Raw genomic sequence first — 27,126 nt, 5'->3', positions numbered from 1 at the left:
AAGGGGAGAGTGGGCGGGGCCAACCGCCAAAGTTTTTCAAATCTATCTAGAAGGTTCTGAAGCAGGTGGGCGAAAGAACTGAAGCGGTGGCGCACCCACCTGCAACTTATACTCGCAAGGGGAGAGTGGGCGGGGCCAACCACCAAAGTTTTTCAAATCTATCTAGAAGGTTCCGAAGCAGGGGAGCGAAGACCGCCATTTCAATTAAAAAGGAAAACAACGTCAAAGAAGAAAAAGTCCAGTCAGACATGATTGGCAGTCCAATAAGCGAGTCACACGATGAAGGTCCTTAGCTGCTGACAGAGCGGCGGATCAAAAGAACTGAGGCGGTTGCTTATACTCGCAAGGGGAGAGTGGGCGGGGCCAACCGCCAAAGTTTTTCAAATCTATCTAGAAGGTTCTGAAGCAGGTGGGCGAAAGAACTGAAGCGGTGGCGCACCCACCTGCAACTTATACTCGCAAGGGGAGAGTGGGCGGGGCCAACCACCAAAGTTTTTCAAATCTATCTAGAAGGTTCCGAAGCAGGGGAGCGAAGACCGCCATTTCAATTAAAAAGGAAAACAACGTCAAAGAAGAAAAAGTCCAGTCAGACATGATTGGCAGTCCAATAAGCGAGTCACACGATGAAGGTCCTTAGCTGCTGACAGAGCGGCGGATCAAAAGAACTGAGGCGGTTGCTTATACTCGCAAGGGGAGAGTGGGCGGGGCCAACCGCCAAAGTTTTTCAAATCTATCTAGAAGGTTCCGAAGCTGTCTGCTCAGGCGCAGAAACTACCATATGTGCGATTCACAGGGATCACGATGGGAAACCTAGTTTGCTGAAAAGTGGAGGGGGTATGTGTGTTAAAAATGCACATTTGAACCAAAAAATAATACACAAATAATGGAGTCGACTTTCAACCTGCCAAAGAGCTGGGAGGTGCATCATGGTACTGGGGTACATTCTGGAGAGATCCTCTGAGGAGGTGGAAACATCTGGAGGTGTTACTAGGAATACAGACATACAAAGAGTAAGTAAGGTGCTTTGGAAGGTCTGGAGGAAGGAGCCAGAGCAAGGCTCCAATGGCGTTCCTCGGAAGAGAAGAGACCCAGAGAGAGAGAGAGAGAGAGAGAGAGGCAGCTCTGCTCCTTCACAGCTTCCACTTTCAGTAGTTCCCAAAGGCCCCGGAGCGGATATGCAAAGGCCCGTCTTGAAATGCACGACTTGCAGTCCCGTAATAATACTTGTCAAAGTCTTGGGAAATAGGCTGCGCCCGGGGTCAGTCCACGCCGTCAAAGCCCTGCGCATTCTCAATGGCCAAGTGCAGCCGGTCCCACAGGTCTTCAAAGGACTCGTAGGCAGGAAGGTCCAGGCGGTTGAAGCTGCAGAAGGAGAGAGGCAGAGATGGAGATGGGAAGCTCCACAAAACAGCCCACCTATATTTATTTATTTATTTATTATTCGAACTTCTATGCCAGCACTCCCCTGGGGCTTGGAGCGGCTTACAAGAACAGTTGTGCTCCCACAGAAGTTGAGGAAGCAAGAAGTCATTTTGTTCCCTTCTGCTTCAGGTAAGCCTTGTCTTAGAGGGCACTAGAAATCTGAGTAAGTGTTTAAAATTAGCTGCTTTGACTGTTGCTTTGTTTGAGAGGCGAGGCGGGGCAGGCTACATTCTTTCAGCTAGCAGTGCAGGCCAGCAATTAGTGGCCCATTGTTCTGCTTCCTGTTTACCCTATATAAGCCAGGGCCTGAACTCTTTGATTCTATGAAAAACACAATTTAAAACAATTTAAAAACAGCAATATCAAAAATCAAAGGCCTGTCGAAACAGGTATGTCTTACAAGCCCTGCGGAAAGCTGATAAGTCCCACAATGCATGGACTTCAGGTGGCAGAGTATTCCAGAGGGATGGTGCCACTGCTGTAAAGGCTCTGCGCCTGGTTGCTGTTAGACGCAAGGTCTTGACACTGGGAATTTCCAACAAATTTTGGTCCTCAGAATGGAGGGATCTCTGGGGTTGGGAGGGGGTGAGGCGGTCCCTCAGGTACATCGGCCCCAGACCATGCAAGGCCTTCAAGGTGAGTCCCATCCCTTTGGAAGTGATCCGGTGCTCAATGGGTAAGATTGGGGTGATGTGGCATCTCATTGGAATTCTCGCAAGAAGCCGAGCAGCTGCATTTTGACCCAACTTGGGCTTCCGGATCACCAACAGAGGAAGGCCAATGTAGAGGGCGTTACAGTAGTCCAGTCTGGAGATGACCGTGGCCTGGATCACCGTAGCGAGGTCGTCCCTGGACAGGGAGGGGGCCAGACGTCTAGCCTGCCGCAGGTGGAAGAAAGAAGGCGGTTCTGCTCACGGCGGAGCGAGACCTGGGCCTTCATCGTCAGCAGAAAGAGGGTCCAAAAGGACTCCCGGGCTCTTAACCAACGAGGATGGGCATAGCGCCTCGCCATCCAGGGTAGGCAGCTGGACGTCCCCACTGCCCAGTTGACCCAGCCATAGGATCTCCGCCTTTGCTGGATTCACCCTCAACCTGCTGGCACGCAGCCATCCAGTCACGGCCTCGAGGCACTGATGGAAGGAATCGGGTCCAGAGTCCGGTGGGCCTTCCATCTTCAGCACCAGCTGAGTGTCATCGGCGTACTGGTCACACTCCAGCCCATAACCTTGAACCAGCTGAGCAAGTGGGTGCATAGAGATGTTAAACAAGAAAGGGGAGAGAATGCCCCCCTGAGGAACCCCACAAGAGAGAGGGGTTCCTCTATATAATAAGAACACGCGATGTCGCTACCGTTTCAGAGTGATTGTACAAAACCCATACAATATTGTTAGTGATTACTGTGTATTTGAACAGTGTAATAAGTTTCAACAGTCCTATTATTCACTGTACTGATTTATTTTCTATTTTGTATATAAGTGGGCTATTTTGCTGAGCTTAGTAACTCAGGAACTCATTCATATTATACTTTCCAGAGAAAGAGACTGACTACGGCCACCCTGGCAGAATACGTCAAGGAAAGCCAAGAACCTGCTCTAATTGAAGTCAGTAATCGGAAACTTCTCAAAGCACAGCAGACAAAGAGTCAGTACAAGAAAACTGCACTCCAAACCAGAGCCGACAGCAAAGCTTTGCACGGGCAGTTCCTTGACAAAATGGAAGGAAAAGTTGATAAGAAGACCTGGTGATGGCTCATGAATGGGACCCTGAAGAAGGAGACAGAAGAAGGCCTGGTTCTTGCAACCCAGGAGCAAGCCATCAGAACCAATGCAATTAAGGCCAGGATCGAAAAATCAGTGGATGACTCAAAATGCAGACTGTGCAAGGAAGTGGATGAAACCATGGACCATCTCCTCAGCTGTTGCAAGAAAATCGCACAACCAGACTACAAACAAAGACACAACTCTGTAGCTCAGATGATTCACTGGAACTTCTGTCACAAGGACCACCTGCCAGCAGCAAAGAATTGGTGGGATCATAAACCTGCAAAGGTTGTGGAAAATGAACATGCAAAAATCCTGTGGGACTTTCGAATCCAGACTGAGAAAGTTTTGGAACACAACACACCAGACATCACGATTGTGGAAAAGAAAAAAGTCTGGATTATTGATGTCGCCATTTCAGTTGAGGAAAAACAACAGGAAAAACGCAGCCACTATCAAGACCTCAAAATCGAACGGCAAAGGCTCTGATGGCATAAACCAGTCCAGGTGGTCCCAGTGGTCACTGGCACACTGGGTACCGTGCCAAAAGATCTCAGCCGGCATTTGGAAACAATAAACATCGACAAAATCACGATCTGTTAACTGCAAAAGGCCGCCTGACTTGGATCTATGCGCATCATTCGAAAATACATCACACAGTTCTAGACGCTTGGGAAGGGTTCGACTTGTGATTTTGTGATACGAAATCCAGCATAGAGATCCCGTTTGCTGTGACATACGGTGCTTTTGTGTCAATAATAGTAATAACAATATCATCATCATCATCACCTACCACGTGTGAGCTCTGGGCAGCTTGTCCGGGGAGCCCCACTGCTCAATGGTGAACAGCTGTGGTCCATTCGAGCCTAAAAGGAAGGGAGGAGGCCCACTCAGAGACATTCCCCACCTGCTTTTGTAAGCCCCCCCTCTCTCGAAAAAGAATCCCTTCCAACTCTAGGATACTATGATTTCCCCTCTCTTATCTCCTCTGGAGAAAGCGGGTGGACTGGATGGTCTTTGGATGTTTCCTCCAATTCTATGGCTCTATTCCATTGTGGTTTGTGGTCCCACCTAAACCAGGGTGCCAGGCATATGTTGGGCAGACTAGGGAGGGTGTCATTCAGAGGAAGTGTCTTCAAGGTTCAGTTCAAAACCAATATGTATTGCTCTCTGCCAGACTAGAACCTCACGCTTTCTTCAACATCCTCACAACCAGGAACTTCCATACTACCCTGGAGTCCTTCTCTGGAGGTTTCTAAGCTGAGGCTGGATGGCTATCTGTTGGGAGGGCTCTGATAGTGCACTCCCATCATGGTAGAAGGGGGTTGGACTGGATGGCCCTTGGGGGTCTCTTCCAACTAGGATTCTATCTATCTATCTATCTATCTATCATCTATCAATGTGTTACGGCAGAAGGGAGCTGGACCGATGGCCTTCTTTAGGGCCCCCTTCAACTCTAAGATTCTATCTATCTATGTATGGATCTATATATCTATCTGTATTTGCATTTATCTACCTACCTACCCATCCATCTATGCATCTATCTATCTGTCTGTCTGTATTTGCATCTACCTACCTGCCTCCCCATCCATCCATCCATCTATCCATCCATCTATCCATCCATCCATAAATCCACCCACCCACCCACCCATCCATCTATGCATCTATCTATCTATCTATCTATCTATCTATCTATCTATCTATCTATCTGTATTTGCATCTATCTTCCTACCTACCTACCTACCTACCCACCCACCCATCCATCCATCCATCCATCCATGGATATATTTATCTATCTGTATTAGGATCTGCCTACCTATCTATCCATCCATAAATCCATCCACCCACCCATCCATCTATGCATCTATCTATCTATCTATCTATCTATCTATCTATCTATCTATCTGTATTTGCATCTATCTTCCTACCTACCTACCTACCTACCTACCTACCCACCCACCCACCCATCCATCCATCCATTTATGCATCTATCTATCTATGGATATATTTATCTATCTGATTTGCATCTACCTACCTACCTATCCATCCATCCATCCACCCACTCACCCATCCATCTATCTATCTATGGATCTACTTATCTATCTGTATTTGCATCTACCAACCTATCCATCCACACATCAATTAATCTATCTATCTGTCTGTCTGTATTTGCATCTATCGACCTACCTACCTACCTACCTACCTACCTACCTACCTACCTACCCATCAATCCATCCATCTATCTATCTATCTATCTATCTATCTATCTATCTATCTATCTATCTATCTATCTATGGATCTATTTATCTATCTGTATTTGCATCTATCTATCTATCTATCTATCTATCTATCTATCTATCTATCTTCCTACCTACCATCCATCCATCCATCCATCCATCCATCCATGGATATATTTATCTGTATTAGGATCTGCCTACCTATCTATCCATCCATCCATAAATCCACCCACCCACCCATCCATCTATGCATCTATCTATCTATCTGTCTGTCTGTATTTGCATCTATCTTCCTACCCACCCACCCACCCACCCATCCATTTATTTATGCATCTATCTATCTATCTATCTATCTATCTATCTATCTATCTATGGATATATTTATCTATCTGATTTGCATCTACCTACCTACCTACGTACCTATCCATCCATCCATCCATCCATCCATCCACCCACTCACCCATCCATCTATCTATCTATGGATCTACTTATCTATCTGTATTTGCATCTACCTACCTATCCATCCACACATCAATTAATCTGTCTGTCTGTCTGTCTGTATTTGCATCTATCGACCTACCTACCCATCAATCCATCCATCTATCTATGCATCTATGCATCTATCTATCTATCTATCTATCTATCTATCTATCTATTGTGTCAGAAGGGAGCTGGACTGGATGGCCTTCTTTGGAGCTCCTTCCAACGCTAGGATTTTATCTATCTATTCATCTATTCATCTATAACACCTGGAGGGAAGGCCAAAGTTGGCCCATGCTTGGCCTAAACACAGCAATGACCACTTGGTTATTGCTGTGAGGGAAGAGGGCAGCACCCACCGTACAACTCGGCAAAGCCGTTCATGGGCAGCCGTGACGTCCCCGTCACAAATTGGAGCAGCCGGATGCGCTTTTCCGAGTCCATCAGCAGCACCGCCTGCGGAAAAGGAGGCACAGAGCGGTAATGACAGAAGGCCCCAAAGGTCGAGCCACCTCCCCCACATTGAGGGCATCTTGGGGGGGGGGGTGGTATTTGTTTACCTTCCAGAACCACTGGATCACGGTGTGGTTGGCGTTGTAGCCGCCCTTGTACTTGGTGTGCTCCCGCCAGTCGTTCACGTCCACGTCGCCCAGGCCGCACATCAGCAGCTGGAAGCAAAGACGCGTGGATTTTGTATGTGAGGTCAGGGTTAGGGTTAGGGTCCAGGACCGGACCCTGCTTGTGGCACTCCACTCGTCACTTCTTTCCAGGCTGAAGAGGAGGAAGCCTTGGTGATCTCCTGCCTCTAGTGTTTAGTTCAGGGCCAACTTGGGCCTTTCCAAGTGTTTTGGACTTCAACTCTTGTTAGGAATTGCAGGAGTTGAAGGCCAAAACACTTGGAGGGCCCAAGTTTTCCCCATGCCTGGTCTAGTTGGAGGGAAAGACACGAAGGACTAATGGAGCCTCAAGAGAAGGAAAGCGGGGAGACTGAGGAAGGGAGCAAAAGGGGAGCCGTGCCTTAATTACCTCCAGTTCGTTTTCGTCAAAGATCTTGATCAAGTCCTGCGGGATGAGTTCAAAAAAGCCCTGGAAGAGAGGAGAGCGGGAAGGCGGACTCAGCACAGATGGGTCCATGCGCTTTGGGAGCAAGGACAGAGCCCAAGGGACATCCACGGCTTCGGATCAGAGCTTCACAGACTTGGAAGAAACCTTGATGAGGGCCACGCAGGCCAAACCCCTTTGGCCAAGCCAAAGCCCTCCCAACAGATGGCCATCCAAACCCTGCTTAACAATAACAACAACATCGGGTTGCTGTGTGTTTTCTGGGCTATATGGCCCCCAGTGGCGCAGTGGGTTAAAGCGCTGAGCTTGTTGACCGAAAAGTTGCTGATTCGAATCCAGGGAGCGGCGTGAGCTTCCGCTGCCAGCCCTAGCTTTTGCCAACCTAGCAGTTAGGAAACATGCAAAGTAAGTAGATCAATAGCTACCGCTCTGGCGGGAAGGTAATGGCACTCCATGTAGTCATGCCGGCCACATGACCTTGGAGGTGTCTATGGACAACATCGACTTGGAAACATGCAAATGTGAGTAGATCAATAGGTACCACTCCGGCGAGAAGGTAACGGCACTCCATGTAGTCATGCTGGCCACATGACCTTGGAGGTGTCTATGGACAACATCGACTTGGAAACATGCAAATGTGAGTAGATCAATAGGTACCGCTCCGGCGGGAAGGTAACGGCACTCCATGTAGTCATGCTGGCCACATGACCTTGGAGGTGTCTATGGACAACGCTGGCTCTACAGCTTAGAAATGGAGATGAGCACCACCCCCCAGTCAGACATGGCTGGACTTGATGTCAGGGGACTACCTTTACCTATGGCCATATTCCAGAAGCATTCTGGAACATGGCCATACAGCCCAGAAAACTCACAGCAACCCAGTAATTCTGGCCATGAAAGCCTTCTTCAATAACAACAACAACAACAACAAATAATAATAATAATAATGAGGATGCTTGCCATAGATGCAGGCGAAACGTCAGGAGAAATGCCTCTAGAACATGGCCCTATAGCCCGAAAAAAACCACAAGAACCTAATAATAATAATAATAATAAAAATTTATGGTATCAGAAACGCAAGTTGCTTCTGGTGTGAGAGAATTGGCCATCTGCAAGAACGTTGCCCAGGGGATGCCCGGATGTTTTGATGTTTTACCATCCTTGTGGGAGGTTTCTCTCATGTCCCTGCATGAGGAGCTGGAGCTGACAGAGGGAGCTCATCCACGCTCTCCCCAGATTTGAACCTGCGACCTGTCGGTCTTCAGTCCTGCCGGCACAAGGGTTTAACCCACTGCGCCACCGGGGGCTCCAATAATAATAATAATAATAATATCTAATACAATAATAATAATAATAATTATTATTAAAAACACCATGGAATTAGACTTGGAAAAGACACAAAGAGCCATCCAGTCCAACCCCCTTCTGCCAGGTAGAAAGACACAAAGCCCTCCCAACAGATGGCCATCCAGACCCTGCTTAACAACAACAACAACATTGGGTTGCTGTGATTATTATGGGCTGTATGGCCATGTTCCAGAAAGCCTTTAACAACAACAACAACAACAACAACAACAACAACAACATATAATAATAATAATAGTAATAATAATAATAATAATAATAATAATAATACACCATGGAATCAGACTTGGAAAAGACACAAACAACCCCCTTCTGCCAGGTAGAAAGACACAAAGCCCTCCCAACAGATGGCCATCCAGACCCTGCTTAACAACAACAACAACATTGGGTTGCTGTGATTATTATGGGCTGTATGGCCATGTTCCAGAAAGCCTTTAACAACAACAACAACAACAACATATAATAATAATAGTAATAATAATAATAATAATACACCATGGAATCAGACTTGGAAAAGACACAAACAACCCCCTTCTGCCAGGTAGAAAGACACAAAGCCCTTCCAACAGATGGCCATCCAGATCCTGCTTAACAACAACAACATTGCTGTCATTTTTCTGGGCTGTATGGCCATGTTCCAGAAAGCCTTCAACAACAACAACAACAACAACAACAACAACAACATATTATTATTATTATTATTATTATTATTATTATTATTATTATTCACCATGGAATCAGACTTGGAAAAGACACAAAGAGCCATCCAGTCCAACCCCCTTCTGCCAGGTAGAAAGACACAAAGCCCTCCCAACAGATGGCCATCCAGACCCTGCTTAACAACAACAACAACATTGGGTTGCTGTGATTATTATGGGCTGTATGGCCATGTTCCAGAAAGCCTTTAACAATAACAACAACATATAATAATAATAATAGTAATAATAATAATAATAATAATAATAATACACCATGGAATCAGACTTGGAAAAGACACAAACAACCCCCTTCTGCCAGGTAGAAAGACACAAAGCCCTTCCAACAGATGGCCATCCAGATCCTGCTTAACAACAACAACATTGCTGTCATTTTTCTGGGCTGTATGGCCATGTTCCAGAAAGCCTTCAACAACAACAACAACAACAACAACAACAACATATTATTATTATTATTATTATTATTATTATTATTATTATTCACCATGGAATCAGACTTGGAAAAGACACAAAGAGCCATCCAGTCCAACCCCCTTCTGCCAGGTAGAAAGACACAAAGCCCTCCCAACAGATGGCCATCCAGACCCTGCTTAACAACACCCGCATTGAGTCGCCTGTCCGGGCTGAAATATGCGGTATAGAAATAAAGCAAATAAATAAATAAATAAACAACATCGGGTTGCTGTGATTTTTCTGGGCTGTATGGTCATGTTCCAGAAAGCCTTCAACAACAACATATAATAATAATAATAATAATAATAATAATAATAATAATAATAATAATATAAAAGCACAATGGAATCAGACTTGGATATAAAAATAATAATAATAATAATAATAATAATAATATAAAAGCACAATGGAATCAGATTTGGATATAATAATAATAATAATAATAATAATAATAATAATAATGACTAATACAATAAAAATAATAATATCTAATACAATAATAACAATAATAATAATAATAATAATAATAATAATAATAAAAAAGCACAATGGAATCAGACTTGGAAAAGACATGAAGGGCCATCCAGTCCAACCCCCTTCTGCCAGTTAGACACAAAGCTCTCCCGACAGATGACCAGCCAGCCTTAGCTTAACAATAACTACAACAACATACAATATTAATATATAATAATAATAATAATAATAATAATAGCACCATGGAAACCTAGACTTGCAAAAGACCCAAAGGGCCATCCAGCCCAAACCTCTTCTACCAAGCATGAAGACACAATCAAAGCCCTCCCAACAGATGGCCATCCATCCCTTGCTTACAACATATAATAACAACATATACGGTAATAATAATTGCACTGTGGAATCATAGACTTGCAAAAGACCCAAAGGGTCATTCAGTCCAACCCCTTTCTATCAGGCAGGAAGACACAGCCAAAGCCTTCCTGACAGATGGCCATCCAGCCCCTGAATAGTAATAATAACAATAATCATTATCATCATCACCATCATACCCGGACCCTAGAGTTGGAAGGAAACCCCTTAACATCAAGTCCAAAACTTTTCTGCCAGGCAGGAAAAGCACACCCAAAGCCCTTTCGACAGATGGCCACCCAGCCTCCTCCTCACTCTGAGGGTATTGATTCAAAAAATATCCTCCTCTATTTCGATACCTCTTTGAAGGAAGCCATCTGTTTCTGTATCCTGTTCACAAAGCGCCACTGTATCACAAGGCTGCAAAAATGGAAGAAGGAATTCAATTTTAAATACAGGAAACGGCCAGATTTCAGACAAGGTGGGTTTCCCGGAGAGCGGTGCCAGGACGCAGGGCGCGGGAGCACTTACTGGATGTATTCCTGCTTGTTGGCGTTGGTGACCACCTCCTCGGAGCCTCCGCTCTTCAAGTCGTGCTGGTGCGTCTGTGGGGAACGGGATGAATGCGCACTGAGCGCATGGCCACGCAACCGGGCTCAACCCACAGCATGAAACCCCCCATGGATTCCCTCCCCGAAGGCCCCACAAGGCAACAGACCTGGCCAAAGAGCTCTTCGTCCACCGTGAACCGGAGGTCCAGCTCCGCAGGGTCGTTTTCAAGGATCCACATCAGGGAACTGTAGTATTCACTGTCCTGGAGTTTAATAGGAATTTATTTCTTTATTTAGGGCGGATTACAGTGTACACATATATGGCAAACATTCAATGCCAATTTTTGACATACAAACATATACAGACATAGACAGAGGCTATTTAACTTTTTCTGGCCGCCAGGGGAGCTGTCGCTTTCATCGTCCATCTGCGACGCTGTTGAAGCACTTCTGCATTCCCCGCATGCTTCCCTGCACTTCTGCATTCCCCGCATGCTTCCCCGCACTTCCGCATTCCCCGCACTTCCAAATTCCCCGCATGCTTCCCCACACTTCCAGAAAGAGGAAGGCGGGAGGAAGGGAGGGAGAGAGAGCCCCCCATCCAAGCCAGGCCGAGTACGCACCACAGACTCCATGTCGTGAAGAGTGATGGGCTTCTGCAGCATCATTTTGTAGAAAGGCCGGATGAAGAAACCTTGAGGGAGGAGGAGAGGAAGAATGAGGGAAGGGTTGGCGAATGCCATTTGGCCATTTGGGGAACCCCACGGCCCGCTCAGCCAAGGCTCGGCACCCACCGTCCAAGAGCTTCCCGTGGAAGACGGCCATGCCGGCCACGCGGCCGATGAACCTGAAGTAGGAGAGGTGGTCCTCGTTGCAGAGGCCGGAGTTGGGGTTGATCTGCAGGGTGTAGTTGTCCCTGGAAGGGAAGGAGGAGGAGGAGGAGACCAGGCGTGAGTTGCGTCCCGTCAAAGATGGACCCACCCACCGGCTCTCGCTCTCACTCACGTGGCCGAATACTCAAAGAGCCCGTAGTAGGGGTTGAACATCTCCTTGGAGAGGAGGAAGAACCACTCCCGGGCCACCCCGCCGTAGTCCAAGCCCTTCTCCCCGTCAAACTCGATCCAAAGCCGGGCCTTGAGCTGCTCGGGCTTCTTCACCGCAGAGATCCGCCGGTAGGAATCCTCAAAGATGGCCGAGCGGTGCAGCTTCATCTCAAACTTACTGGGAACGTCGCTCTGGAAGGGAACGGGGAACGGGCCTTGAGGACTAGTCACCAAAGAAGAGCGGCAAATCCCACATTTTGGAGTTGCAGTCTATTAACACTGCTGAATGTTGACTGTGTTTTGGTGCATGCATGTCATTACAATGGTGTGTTTTGATATATAGGCATGTAAGACAGGTATGTCTGACATGCCCTGCAGAAAGCTGATAAATCCCACAAGGCACGGACTTCAGGTGGCAGAGTATTCCAGAGTGATGGTGCCACTGCTGTGAAGGCTCTGCGCCTGGTTGCTGTTAGACGCAAGGTCTTGACACTGGGGACTTCCAATAGATCTTGGTCCTCAGAACGGAGGGATCTCTGGGGTTGGGAGGGGGTGAGGCGGTCCCTCAGGTACATCGACCCCAGACCATGCAAGGCCTTCAAGGGGAGTCCCATCCCTCTGAAAGTGATCCGGTGCTGAATGGGTAACCAATGCAGCTGCAGGAAGATCGGGGTGATGTGGCATCTCATCGGAATTCCCGCAAGAAGCCGAACAGCTGCATTTTGTACCAGCTTGAGCTTCCGGATCACCGACAGAGGAAGGCCAATGTAGAGGGCGTTACAGTAGTCCAGTCTGGAGGTGACCGTGGCCTGGATCACCATAGCCAGGTCGTCCCTGGAGAGGGAGGGGGCCAGCCGTCTAGCCTGCCGCAGGTGGAAGAAAGAAGGCGGTTCTGCTCACGGCGGAGAGAGACCTGGGCCTCCATCCTCAGCAGAGGGTCCGAAAGGACTCCCAGACTCTTGACCAACGAGGACGGGCATAGCGCCTCGCCATCCACGGTAGGCAGCTGGACATCCCCACTGCCTGGTTGACCCAGCCATAGGATCTCCGTCTTTGCCGGGTTCACCCTCAACCTGCTGGCACACAGCCATCCAGTCACGGCCTTGAGGCACTGATGGAAACAATCGGGTACAGAGTCCGGTCGGCCTTCCATCTTCAGCACCAGCTGAGTGTCATCAGCGTACTGGTCACACGCCAGCCCAAAACCTCGGACCAGCTGAGCAAGTGGTCGCATAGAGATGTTAAACAAGAGAGGGGAGAGAATGGCCCCCTGAGGAGGAACCCCACAAGAGAGAGAGGGGGGACCTCTCGGAGACCAGGCCTCCCCTCTCCACTCGCTGTCCACGGTTGTGAAAAAAGGAGGAGAGCCAGTTTAAAGCTGTCCCCCTGACTCCAGCAACAGCGAGGCGGTGGGTCAAGAGATGATGGTCGACTGTGTCCAATGCTGCTGTGAGATCCAATAACACAAGCAATGCTGACCCACCCTGGTCAAGCTGGCATCGAAGGTGATCCGTGATGGAGACCAGCACAGTCTCTGTCCCATGCCCCGCACGGAAGCCAGACTGGAAGGGATCTTCTGTACCGTCTAGGAATTGCTACAACTGCTCGGCTGCTGCCCTCTCCATCACCTTGCCCAGGAACGAGAGATTCGAAACTGGGCAGTAACTGGAGGGGACCAAAGAATCTAAGCCTGGTTTCTTCAGCAGGGGAGAGAGAGACCACCGCCTCTTTTAAACCCTCTGGAAAGACTCCTTGCTCAAGGGAGCTGTTTATGATCTTCAACAGAGGGTCACGTAGTCCCTCCAAGCAGGATTTCACCAACCAAGAGGGACATGGATCAAGGGAGCAAGTGGTCCATCTAGCTGCAGTTAAGAGCCTATCGTCCAGCGGGATGAACCGGTCGAGGACGGGCCGAGCAAGCGGCCACAGAGTCTGAAGTTCTCTCACTGTATCAATTGTGGCAGGGAGGTCCCAGTGAAGTAGCGAGATCTTGTCTGCAAAACATCTCTGAAAAACCTCGGCTGAAGGGGCCTGATCACCGCTTTTGGGGACGGTAGGAACCGTCGTTAGAGATCGAATTATTTTGAACAATTTTGCCGGGTATGAGCTAGCAAATGCTATCAAAGAAGCATAATATACACGCTTTGCTTCTGTGATTGCATGCTCATAGGACTCCCTAAATGCCTCATAAGCTGATCTTGATGCTCCGTCACGGAGTTCTCGCCACACGCCCTCCAGCAGTCTCTTTTCCCGCTTCATCAGTCGAAGTTCCTCGGTGAACCAAGGAGACTGATTTCGGCGGGGTCTGAGAGGGCATCTAAGGGCGATCTCGTCGAGTGCATTGGATAGCCTGATATTCCATGTGTCCACCTGCACACCGATCGAGTCGCTGGCAGGCTCCAGATCCCTCAGAGCATTCCGGAACCTACTGGGTTCCATAAGTCTCCTTGGGCAAGCCCAAATTGGCCAGTTATGCTGGCCACGTGACCTTGGACGTGCCTACGAAGAACGCCGGCACAAATGGCAGAGAGTCCAGTGGCAACCTCAAGACTGGTACGTTTTTGTCTTGAAAACGAACAGGATTCATGGGGGTAAATGGACAGAAATGCGCAAAAGCCAGTGCCAAGTTAACACATTTTTAACCATTTTGTAAAAAGCAGGTCATGGCTAGAGGAGGACGTGCGAGCTCTCTGCAACTTACTTGCTTTTTAAGCTTTTTCCTGAAGAATTCATACTTCCGTTTGTAGTCTCTGGAGTAAGGCACAGCCTTTGGAAAGAAAAAGAGGGAGAAGGAGGGGAATAATAATAATAAATGAAATATACATAATATTAATAATCAGACACACACATAGACATAATAGAGATGCAAAAATATAGAGTTAAACATTAAAATAATACATAGCGATAAACCATAAATAATAATAAAATATAAATAGTAAGACACACAAAGGCATAATAGAGAAAAAATATAATTTGGGCGGTTTCATTCGTTAATTTCGTAATTCGTTATTAATTCGTATTTTAATTAGCTTACAATCCAATACTGAGCCATGCAGGAATAGTGTGAGGAGTAATTAAGAATCGAAACAAATTTTCCAATTTTCGTAATTATTTTCGTAATTATTTTCGTAATATAATATAATAATATATATATAATACAATATATTATAATAATATAATATACAATAATATAATAATATAATATAATAACATATAATATAATATATATAATATAATATAATAATATATAATATAATATATAATAATATAATATACAATAATATAATATAATAATATTATAATATAATATACAACAATATAATATAATAATATTATAATAATATTATAATAATATAAAAATAATATAATATAATATAATATAATATAATATAATATAATATAATATAATATAATATAATATAATATAATATAATATAGTTGTTGTTTGCTTTATCACACCAACAGTCAACAACAGAGGTAGAGGGAAACTTCAGAAGTTCCCCCTGTCCCATCTGGAGGTTTTTTAGCATATTGCGCAATCGCGTCCGCCATTAACGAATCAATTCGAAATTTACGAAATTTCATAAATTTCAAAATTTTGAAAAGGACAATTTCGGAAGTCCAAAAAAACAAAAACAAAAAACGAAACACCATCGCACCCTACAAACGAAACGAGTTTAGAACCAAATTTTTCCGTTGTTACCCAAGCCTAATATATATATATATATATATATACACACACACGAAATATAAATAACAGACACACAGATATAATATAAACTATATAAACTTCCTAACTGCTGCTGCCTGTGGCGGAAAGAAAGAACTGGAGCGGCAGCCCCGCCTACCGGCTATTTATATAACCATGGGAGAATGGGCGGGGCTACCACCAAAACATTTTGTTGTTTTAAATTGCTTGCACTGTTGTATTTTGGGCTCGGCCTCCTGTAAGCTGAACCAAGTCCCCTGGGGAGATGGTAAAAAGGTAAAGGTAGTCCCCTGACATTAAGTCCAGTCATGTCTGACTCTGGAGATTGGTGCTCATCTCCATTTCTAAGCCGAAGAGCCAGCGTTGTCCATAGACACCTCCAAGGTCATGTGGCCGGCATGACTGCATGGAGCGCCGTTACCTTCCCGCCGGAGCGGTACCTATTGATCTACTCACATTTGCATGTTTTTGAACTGCTAGGTTGGCAGAAGCTAGGGCTGACAGCGGAAGCTCACGCCGCTCCCCGGAATCGAACCTGCGACCTTTCGATCAACAAGCTCAGCAGCTCAGCGCTTTAACCCACTGCGCCACCAGGGAGATGGTAGCGGAGTATAAATAAAGCAGTATTATTATTATTATTATATAACTAAAATATATAATATACAATTAAAAATAAAACTAAAAAACATAATACATGATTGTACAGGAGTTGATTATAAATTGTATGATTTTAACTGTATTTGTGTTTAGATTGGCTGCAGTAATGCTGGAGCGGCCTAAGTCAGAGGAGTCCTCCATGTGCGTTGCCATGGAGACCGATGCAAGAGAGAGGGAAGTGGGAGGAGCTTAGAGGGGAGAGTTTGAAAAAACGACAGTTAAAAATCAGTTAGGGTTTAGGTTTAGAGGAGTGAGCAGTCCGGGTTTAGGTTCAGAGGAGTGAGGAGTTGGGAGAGAAGGAAAGGAAAGGTGGCGGAGTGACTTGTGAAGCAAAGCTTTGAGGCTTTGAAAAGCTGGGTTTGGCTACTGGAAGTTTCTCAGGCTAGTGCAGCCGAATGGTGAAACATAGCTGGTATTCTTTTAGTCTAAGGAGAGGCTAAAGAATAGTTTACTTAGTATTTGATCTAGGGAGGATCAACTAAGGCAGGCATGGGGAACCTTCGGCCCTCCAGGTGTGGTGGACTTCAACTCCCACAATTCCTTGAGGCCAAGGTAAGCCTTTGGGGCGAATGCCGAGCCTCAAGGAATTGTGGGAGTTGAAGTCCACCACACCTGGAGGGCCGAAGGTTCCTGACCCCTGAACTAAGGGAAACATCCCTGTATGGAAACTTTGTCTGAAACAAGTGCTCTACGTCAGAAAGCTACTGTGTTACTTGAAAGAATGAACTGTTAAAGTTACAAGTATTATTCCAAGTGCAACAAGGAAAAGTTACGTCTTGCAACCACACGCTGTGTACTTAATAAAATTGTTAACTTTTATTTGAAGATTGCCTCAGCTCTGTCTATTCTGTGTCCAAAGTGCCATTTCTCACAATATTACAACTTACCTCACGTGGTGGCAGAAACGCAGGGAAAAGTAACCAAATAAATCTACATTCTTCTCTCCAGTCACGCTACAGTATATACAGTGTAATTACTACTAAGCTATTACTTTCTTAATTAAGGAGGAGGTGCAATTGAACAGCCTCCCTTCCAACTTGATGGTAAATTTGGTTCCTAATCGGCAACCTCCATTGCAAATCGGCCAGTTCTTTTTAAAATTGGGAACTGGGTAAAATCTCCTGAATACTGGTTCATTTCAAATTGGTGGCAACAATAAATCATCCCTCCGCTCCCTTGCTTCTTTTCAATGATATATAAATAATAAATATAATAATAATAAAAACAACAATAATAATAGTCATATATTACTGGTCCAGTGATGGCGATGTTCTGCAAGCGGGGATCCTCCCACTGAGTCTTCTTGGTGTCTGCAAACACAACGGAGGAGCTTTAATTGCAGGAATACACACCACCCATCGTGGAAGCCTGGGGATGGTGTGCCCACTTACTGTGGTTGATGTAGAAGACCCTTCCGTCGGTGTGCGCCCTCTCCTCCCAGCCGGGCTGAAGGGAAGAAAGAGGGGCGGCCGTGAGGAAGCGAGAGACAAGGCTGGACAGTGAGAGTCAAGGTCCGGCATGACGAAAGGAAGGGCCGCTTGCTTACCGGCAAAGGACCGAGGTCGGCAGGGTCCAGAGAGGTCTTCCTCCTCACGTGGGCTGGGATTTTGAGTCGGGGGTCATCCTTTGGCAAAGAAAGCACAGAGGACGATGGAGTGAGATACATCTGAAGTCACTCTTCCCCACTAGAAACACTTACAACCAGGCCTGGGACAACGTGGGTCCCCCAGATGTTTTGGACTTCAACTCCCACAAGAGACTCCACTTTGGCAGAAAAAACGAAATGCAAAGAGACAGAATGGGGGACGATGAGGCCTGGCTCGAGAGCAGGACGTGTGGAAAACATCTTGGAGTCCTCGTGGGGAGGAAGGGGAACATGAGCCAGGAATGTGATGTGGTGGCAAAAAAAGCCAATGGGATTTTGGCCTCTATAGTGTCTAGAATCCAGGGAAGTCATGCTCCCCATGCTCTATTCCAACCTGGGGATCACAACTAGACACAGCGAAGACATCTGCCCTTGTGCTGTGCTACTCTGCTGCTGAGTACGCATGCCCAGTGTGGAACACATCTCACCACGCTAAAACAGTGGATGTGGCTCTGAATGAGACATGCCGCATTATCACGGGGTGTCTGCGCCCGACACCACTGGATAAACTACACTGTTTAGCCGGTATTGCACCACCTGACATCCGCCAGGAAGGAGCAGCCAATAGTGAAAGGACCAAGGCAGAGACCTCTCCAGCTCATCCCCTGTTTGGGTATCAGCCAGCACGTCAACGACTTAAAACCAGACAAAGTTTTCTAAGATCTACAGAGACACTCACTGGAACACCCCAGCAAGCGAGAGTCCAAAAGTGGCAGGCTCAAACCCAGAACCTCAACCTATCAACTCACCCGCCCTGTGCTACTCTGCTGCTGAGTATGCATGCCCAGTGTGGAACACATCTCACCACGCTCAAACAGTAGATGTGGCTCCGAATGAGACATGCCGCATTATCACGGGGTGTCTGCGCCCTACACCACTGGAGAAATTACACTGCTTAGCTGGTATTGCCCCACCTGACATCCACCGAGAAGTAGCAGCCAATAGTGAAAGGACCAAGGCAGAGACATCTCCAGCTCATCCCGTTTGGGTATCAGCCAGCATGCCAACGACTGAAATCTAGAAATCATTTTCTAAGATCTACAGAGACACTTGCTAGAACACCCCAGCAAGCAAGAGTCCAAAAGTGGCAGGCTCAAACCAAGAACCCCAATCAATGGCTGATACCAGATGAGAGACTCCCCGCTGGGCACACAGAAGAAGACGGGGTGACTTGGAAGGCGCTGAACAGACTGCGCTCTGGCACCACGAGATGCAGAGCCAACCTCAAAAAATGGGGCCACAAAGTGGAATAATCCACGACATGTGAGTGTGGAGAAGAGCCAACCACTGACCACCTGCTGCAATGCACCCTGAGCCCTGCCACATGATGCACCAGGGAGGACCTTCTTGCGGCAACACCAGAGGCACTCCAAGGGGACAGAGACTGGTCAAAGGACATTTAATAGAATACCAAAGTTGCAAACATTGTGTTTCGTCTGTTTGTTTGTCTGTTTTGTTAAAAATGTAATACAACTGCCTGGTTGCTCCTGACACGATAAATAAATAAATGGCCATACAGCCCGGGAAACTCACAACAACCCAGAAATTGCATCAGCCAAAGATGCAGAAGCCCACAACCTCCTCCATTTCCCACTTGAGAGCAGAGGGTGCAAACTGGGAGAGCCAACTCTTACCCAAGTGGTGGTCTTGGTGTTGTGGTCGATGAAGAAGGGCCTCCCGCTGGGTGCGTGGCGGACCTCCCAGCCCTTGGGGAGGAAGCCCTGCCCGGCCTCGGGGGCTGCCTGGGTGGGCAAGGGCTGCTGTGAGGCGGGCTCCGAGGGCGGGGGCTGCCTGGCGGAGGGAGCGGGGGCCACCCCGTCCTGCTGACCAGCCTCTGTTGCTGCCTGTTGGGAAGAAGGAAGGAAGGGGAGGAGAGCCATTCGGGGCTTACAAAGGTGTAAGTAGCAGCCAATAGGGAAAGGAGCAAGGCAGTGACATCTCCAGCTCATCCCTTGTTTGGGTATCAGCCAGCATGTCAACAAGAAATAGTTTTCTAAGATCTACAGAGACATTTGCTGGAACGCCTCAGCAAGCGAGTGTCCAAAAGTGGCAGGGGGGAGCAGCCAATAGTGAAAGGACCAAGGCAGTGACATCTCCAGCTCATCCCTTGTTTGGGTATCAGCCAGCACATCAACAACTTAAATCAAGAAATAGTTTTCTAAGATCTACAGAGGCGCTCGCTGGAACACCTCAGCAAGCGAGAGTCCTAAAGTGGCAGGGGGAGCAGCCAATAGTGAAAGGACCAAGGCAGTGACATCTCCAGCTTGTTTGGGTATCAGCCAGCACGTCAACAACTTAAATCAAGAAATAGTTTTCTAAGATCTACAGAGACTCTCGCTGGAAAACCTCAGCAAGCGAGAGTCCAAAAGTGGCAGGGGGAGCAGCCAATAGTGAAAGGACCAAGACAGTGACATCTCCAGCTCACCCCCTGTTTGGGTATCAGCCAGCACGTCAACAACTTAAAATCAAGAAATAGTTTTCTAAGATCTACAGAGGCGCTCGCTGGAACACCTCAGCAAGCGAGAGTCCAAAAGTGGCAGGGGGGAGCAGCCAATAGTGAAAGGACCAAGGCAGTGACATCTCCAGCTCATCCCTTGTTTGGGTATCAGCCAGCACGTCAACGACTTAAATCAAGACATAGTTTTCTAAGATTTACAGAGACACTTGCTGGAACACCCCAGCAAGCGAGAGTCCAAAAGTGGCAGGCTCAAACCCAGAACCTCAATCCATGGCTCCGCAGCAAAGATGGCAACGCAGCCCAAGACCCAGGGAGAGGGGTGAGGACAAGGTACCTGTGCCGGCGCTGGCCTCTTCCAGGTGGTCCTCTGGGAATTGTGGTCGATGTAGTAAGGCCGCCCCTTCTCGTCCTTCCTGACTTCCCATCCGGGAGGGAGGCCTGAGGAAGTCGGCAACAACTGCAATTGGGAGGAAATGGGTTCAAATGATGGGAGAGGAGATTCCACTTGGACACATTAGAAAAGACTTCCTGATTGTAAGAAGAGATGATCACCAGTGGAACTCTCTGCCTCATAGGCTCCTTCTGTGGAGGCTTTTAAGCAGAGGCTGGATGGCAATCTGTCAAGAGTGCTTTGACTGTGCTTTCTCTGCATGGAAGAAGGTCAACAACTTAAATCAAGAAATAGTTTTCTAAGATCTACAAAGACGCTCGCTGAAACACCTCAGCAAGCAAGAGTCCAAAAGTGGCAGGGGGAAGCAGCCAATAGTGAAAGGACCAAGGCAGTGACATCTCCAGCTCATCCCTTGTTTGGGTATCAGCCAGCACATCAACAACTTAAATCAAGAAATAGTTTTCTACGATCTACAGAGACACTCGCTGGAACACCCCAGCAAGCGAGAGTCCAAAAGTGGCAGGCTCAAAACCATACATAATTATGTATGTGTTTGAAATGTGCTTCTATGTATTGCCAAGACGGATGCCACTGTGAATGAGAAACGCTGTGCAGAATGTTTATACTATGAGGCTGTGATTAAGTGAACTTGAGAAAAGTAAGATAAGGTTTGCTCTTGCTGGGAACAGAAGGGAGTTGCCAGTCTCAGCAAGTGAAGATAAGCAGGTGTGAAGAGGCTTTCGGTTTTGACTAGTTCCTGAATTGTAGCTCGCTGTAGTAAGACGTGTCTGTTGAATGTGCTTAGTAAACTTAGTTTCTTTTGTAACTCGAAGCCTGCAGAGTCCTTATTTAGCAACTCAGTGTCTGCTGATCTAGCATTCCTTCCGCTGGGCGTCGTCTATCTCTGACAGAAGGGGGTTGGACTAGATGGCCCATGTGGCCTCTTCCAACTCTAGGATTCTATATTATTATATATCTGTGGAATGACCAGGGTGGGACAAATCTGGCTACCATTATTAAAAAACTCAAAAATTACAACAGCACAACAACAGAGGGGAAACAAACAGGCACATAAAATCACTCTCAACAAAAGATTCCCCCCAGGCACTTCCAAGCCATTGAATGCTAATCAAGATGATCAGCTGAAACATTCCCAGCTAGCCCCAGCAGACAAAAGTCCTTTGTCCCACCCTGGTCATTCCACAGATATATAAACCAATTTTCCTACTTCCAACAGACCTCACTACCTCTGAGGATGCTTGCCATAGATGCAGGCGAAACGTCAGGAGAGAATGCCTCAAAACCATGGCCATATAGCCTGAAAAATCCTACAACAACCCAATCAGGGACATTTAATCATCACTCAACAAAATATTCCCCCCAGGCACTGCCAGGCCATCAAACGCTAATCAAGGTGATCAGCTGAAACATTCACCCATAGCTCCAGCAGACAAGAGTCCTTTGTCCCACCCTGGTCATCATTCCACAGATATATAAACCCATTTTTCCTACTTCCAACAGACCTCACTACCTCTGAGGATGCTTGCCATAGATGCAGGCGAAATGTCAGGAGAGAATGCCTCTCAACCATGGCCATATAGCCCGAAAAAACCTACAACAACCCAATCAGGGACATCTAATCACCACTCAACAAAAGATTCCCCCAGGCACTGCCAGACCATCAAACGCTAATCAAGGTGATCAGCTGAAACATTCACACCTAGCTCCAGCAGACAAGAGTCCTTTGTCCCACCCTGGTCATCATTCCACAGATATATAAACCCATTTTTCCTACTTCCAACAGACCTCACTCCCTCTGAGGATGCTTGCCATAGATGCAGGCGAAACGTCAGGAGAAAAATTGCCTCCAGAACATGGCCATATAGCCCAGAAAAACCTACAACAACCCTATATTATTACTACTATTATTATTATTATTTTACTGACACATAAACCCAGTATGTCACAGCAAATGAGATCTATATGCTGGATTTCATGTCACAATATCACTCGTAGAGTTTGGGGGAAATAGACCTTGACATTTTGGAGTTGCTGGGATGTATAGTTCACCTACAATCAAAGAATATTCTGAACCTCACCAATAATAGAATTGGGCCAGACTTCCCACACAGAACCCCCATGACCAACAGAAAATACTGTGCTTTCTGATGGTCTTTGGCGACCCCTCTGACACCCCCTCGTGACCCCCCTCAGGGTCCCGACCCCCAGGTTGAGAACCACTGCCCTATGTAGAAGGGAGTTGGGCTAGGTGGCGTATGGGGTCTCTAGGATCCAATTCTAGGATCCGATGCAACCATTCGGAGGAGACAGGCAAGGTGACCTCTGGGTTTCCTCTTAGCTGCCCGAAGAGGACCAGATGACCACGCAGGCTTTTTGGGAGGAGAGTCCCCAACACAACTTACCACAGGGAGAGCCGGCTGCTCCTCCAGATGGAAACGCTGGGGGCTCCCTCTTCTGCCGAGGTCATTCTTGAAGTGGGAAGGAAGGAAGGAAGGAAGGAGTAATTCAGAGGCATGCCTATCAGAGTGCCCATCAATCAATAGACTACTGCAACGCACTCTACATGGGGTTGCCCTTGAAGACTGTTCGGAAACTTCAACTGGTCCAGCGGGAGGCAGCCAGATTGCTCACCGGAGCGTCATACAGGGAGCACACCACCCCCCTGCTGTGTCAGCTCCACTGGCTACCGGTTCAGTTCCGAGCACAATTCAAGGTGCTGGTTTTGACCTACAAAACCATGTATGGTTCCGGTCCAGTCCGAACGCATCTCCCTCTACGTCCCACCCCGGAGTCTGAGATCATCTGGGGGGAGGGCCCTGCTCTCGACCCCACTCTGCAACAAGTGAGGTTGCAGAGCCTTCTCGGTGGTGGCCCCTCACCTGTGGAACTCACTCCTGGGAGAAATTAGGGCATCTACATCCCTCCTCTCCTTCAGGAGGAAAGTAAAGACGTGGTTGTGGGACCAGGCCTTTGGGCAATCTGACAACTAGATAAGGACAATCAAACGACTAGGACTGATAGGACTGACAATGTGGAATCGGAATTTGGATTATGAGACAGCGAACGCTGACCGTCTATGAGGAGTAATTGGGTTTGTATCGTTTTATTGGTTTTATTTATGATCTCACAAAGGACGACCACCTCACCGGCCTCATAGGAAACCTGCTACCAAACAGGTGCTTCTTTGTTGAGTTCCAGGGCCAGAGAAGCAGAGGGCGGAAACAGAAGAACAGCCTGCCTCAGGGAAGTGTGCTTGCTCCATCTATGTTCAACATCTACACAAATGACCAGCCACTGCCAGAAGGGACAGAGAGATTCATCTATGCTGATGATCGTGCCATCACCGCTCAAGCAGGGAGATTTGAGATGGTTGAACAGAAGCTCCCCGAAGCTTTAAGTGCCCTTACTGCCTATGACAGGGAAAACCAACTGATCCCTAATCCATCTAAAACACAGACATGTGCCTTTCACCTTAAGAACAGACAAGCATCCCGAGCTCTGAGGATTATGACCTGGGAAGGAAGGAATCCCACGGGAGCATTGCAGCGCACCCAAGTCACTCTGAACCGTGCTCTGACCTACAAGAAGCTCTACCTGAACATCAAGCAAAAAGTGGGCGCTAGAAACAACGTCATACAAAGCTGACTGGCACAACCTGGGGATCACAACCAGACACAGTGAAGACATCTGCCCTTGCGCTGTGCTACTCTGCTGCTGAGTACGCATGCCCAGTGTGGAACACATCTCACCACGCTAAAACAGTGGATGTGGCTCTTAATGAGACATGCCACATTATCACGGGGTGTCTGCGCCCAACACCACTGGAGAAATTACACTGCTTAGTTGGTATTGCACCACCTGACATCTGCCGGGAAGGAGCAGCCAATAGTGACAGGACCAAGGCAGAGACATCTTCAGCTCATCCCTTGTTTGGGTATCAGCCAGCACGTCAACGACTTAAATCAAGACATAGTTTTCTTAGATCTACAGAGACACTCGCTGGAACACCCCAGCAAGCGAGAGTCCAAAAGTGGCAGGCCAAAACCCAGAACTTGATAATAAATGAGAGACTCCCTCCTGGGCACACAGAAGACGGGGCGACTTAGAAGGCACTGAACAGACTGCGCTCGGGCACCACGAGATGCAGAGCCACCCTCAAGAAATGGGGCCACAAAGTGGAGTCCACGACATGCGAGTGCGAAGAACAAACCATGGACCACCTGTGCAATGCAACCTGAGCCCTGCCACATGATGCACAAGGGAGGACCTTCTTGCGGCAACACCAGAGGCACTCCACGGGGCCAGATACTGCTCAAAGGACATTTAACCAACTACCAAATTTGCAAAATCTTTGTGTGTTTTTTTTCTTTTTCTTTTTAATCTGTGTGTTTGTTTTGTTCTGTTAGAATTGTAATACAATGGTATGGTTGCTGATGACATGGTAAATAAAATAAATAAATTGGTTTTATTGGTTTTAGGGCTGTAATGCAGGAATTGTTTAACTATTTCAACTGTTTAATTGATGTTATTTTGTGTTACTACTGTTATGTGATGTTGGCATCGAATTGTGCCTTTGTAAGCCGCCCTGAGTGAGAAGGGCGGGGTAGAAGAAACCGAAATAAATAAATATATAAACAGTGCAACCTGGTGGGAGCTTCAACACCATGAGGTCAAGAAGGGACACACTTTGCCCTCGGTGACTGCCACCTTCACTCAAGCCGCCCAGAACAGGAGACAGAAATTATTATTTTATCAAATTATTAATTAACACTTTATTTATACCCCGCTACTATCTCCCCAAGGGACTCGGTGCGGCTTACATGAGGCCGAGCCCACAATACAACAATACACCGGGATTGTGGAGCAGCTCAGCTGCATTAAGATCCCTCTGACCAAAAAGTTCATGAGTTCGAAGCCAACCCTGGTTGGAGTGGGTTTCCAACCAATTGTGTAGCCTGTTGTCGACCTTTGCAACCCGAAAGACAGTTGCATCTGTCAAGTAGGGAAATTAGGTACCACCTTAAAAAGTGTGGGGAGGCTAAATTAACTGATTTATGAGGCCATAAAGAAGACTCCAGCAAAGCATTCCAGTGGGGAAGCATGCGGGGAATGCGGAAGTGCTTCATCAGTGTCGCAGATGGACGAGGAAAGCGACAGCTCCCCTGGCGGCCAGAAAAAGTTAAAAATAGCCTCTGTGTATGTCTGTATATGTTTGTATGTCAAAAATTGGCATAACAACATAACATAACAGTCATACAACAAGAAATAAAACTCATAAACAGAAAATAGCAATAAACATTAACAATAACACAACGACGTTTAAAAACCTATCGCAGGGCGAAATGTACTAATTAAAATTAAAAAAAAAATAATGCTGGGTGTGACCAGGTGACTTATAAACAGGATAGGAATTTTGGAGCGGGATAGAGCGTGCGGACAATCCTAAATCACTACTAAAGTGCGTTAAGGGACATAATAATATTGCTGGGAGTTTCCTTATTCTGGGAAGGCAGACTGGAACAACCACGTTTTCAAGCTCCTCCTGAAAACTGCCAAAGTTGGGGCGTGCCTGATGTCCTTGGGGAGTGAGTTCCAGAGTTGAGGGGCCACCACCGAGAAGTCGGGGGGCCACCACCCTTGGGGAGATGGTGGCGGAGTATAAATAACGTATTATTATTATTATTAGTAATAGTAGTAGTAGTAGTAGCAGACGAGGGACTCCGTTGTTGGGAAGCATGTGCTCACAGCGGCGGAAGATGCGGGAGCGGCAGAGAGGTTCAGCCGGGCGTTGACGTCCTCGGCCAGGCGGGCCTCTGCTCCGGAGCTGCCCTGCGCGACGGCGGATGCCGGGTTGCTGTACATGGTGGCCTCGTCCTCGGTGATGATCTCCCAGCTCTTGCAAAACACAAACCAAGGCAGATTGTAACGAGGATGGGCCGCAAGGGCCTTCCAGGCAATCAAGGCTCTCTCTGTGAAGGAAAGTGGGCCTCACCTCGGGGGACTCCCGGCAGTCGGGGGTCTCGGCCTCCTCCTCCGTGATCTGGTGCCGGTGGGACAAGGCCTGCTGGACCTCCAGCTGCAGGCGGCCGCTCTCGGCGTCCGGGCGGGGGTCCCTGGTCCAAAGGAACGGAGGGAAAGGGTCACAACAACATCTGTTATAGAAGTCTCGTATGCTGATGACAATGTCATCTGTGCACATTCAGAAGAAGACCTACAAGCCACTCTAAACACCTTCGCAGAAGCGTACAAGAAGCTCGGCCTGTCATTGAACATCGAGAAAACCAAAATGCACCAAAAGCAAGGTCACAACATCTGTTATAGAACTCCCGTA

At 47.2% G+C, this 27,126-nt stretch overlaps 1 protein-coding gene across 2 annotated transcripts in view; it reads right to left on the bottom strand.

Moving 5' to 3' along the window:
- Positions 1–786: 786 nt before the first annotated feature.
- Positions 787–27,126, bottom strand: part of NEDD4 (NEDD4 E3 ubiquitin protein ligase) — an 81,264-nt gene continuing 54,924 nt past the window's right edge. For both annotated transcript variants that reach the window (XM_067471205.1, XM_067471204.1), the window contains 20 exons: positions 26,788–26,908; positions 26,541–26,690; positions 23,198–23,263; positions 20,718–20,840; positions 19,560–19,769; positions 17,827–17,904; positions 17,672–17,726; positions 17,532–17,590; positions 14,616–14,681; positions 11,877–12,106; positions 11,666–11,787; positions 11,495–11,565; positions 11,039–11,134; positions 10,852–10,925; positions 10,680–10,740; positions 6,926–6,985; positions 6,460–6,567; positions 6,259–6,355; positions 3,976–4,048; positions 787–1,362 (listed from right to left, as the gene is read on the bottom strand). In XM_067471205.1, coding sequence (XP_067327306.1) covers positions 1,260–1,362; positions 3,976–4,048; positions 6,259–6,355; positions 6,460–6,567; positions 6,926–6,985; positions 10,680–10,740; positions 10,852–10,925; positions 11,039–11,134; positions 11,495–11,565; positions 11,666–11,787; positions 11,877–12,106; positions 14,616–14,681; positions 17,532–17,590; positions 17,672–17,726; positions 17,827–17,904; positions 19,560–19,769; positions 20,718–20,840; positions 23,198–23,263; positions 26,541–26,690; positions 26,788–26,908 — 2,023 coding nt within the window. In that variant the 3' untranslated portion in view covers positions 787–1,259. The remainder of the gene's footprint in view (positions 1,363–3,975; positions 4,049–6,258; positions 6,356–6,459; positions 6,568–6,925; positions 6,986–10,679; positions 10,741–10,851; positions 10,926–11,038; positions 11,135–11,494; positions 11,566–11,665; positions 11,788–11,876; positions 12,107–14,615; positions 14,682–17,531; positions 17,591–17,671; positions 17,727–17,826; positions 17,905–19,559; positions 19,770–20,717; positions 20,841–23,197; positions 23,264–26,540; positions 26,691–26,787; positions 26,909–27,126) is intronic.

This window comes from Anolis sagrei, chromosome 9, assembly GCF_037176765.1.
Source record: "Anolis sagrei isolate rAnoSag1 chromosome 9, rAnoSag1.mat, whole genome shotgun sequence".
In the NCBI taxonomy this organism is placed as follows: domain Eukaryota; kingdom Metazoa; phylum Chordata; class Lepidosauria; order Squamata; family Dactyloidae; genus Anolis; species Anolis sagrei.
Note: the sequence above shows the minus strand (reverse complement) of the source record. Positions and strands in the feature narration are given on the sequence as shown.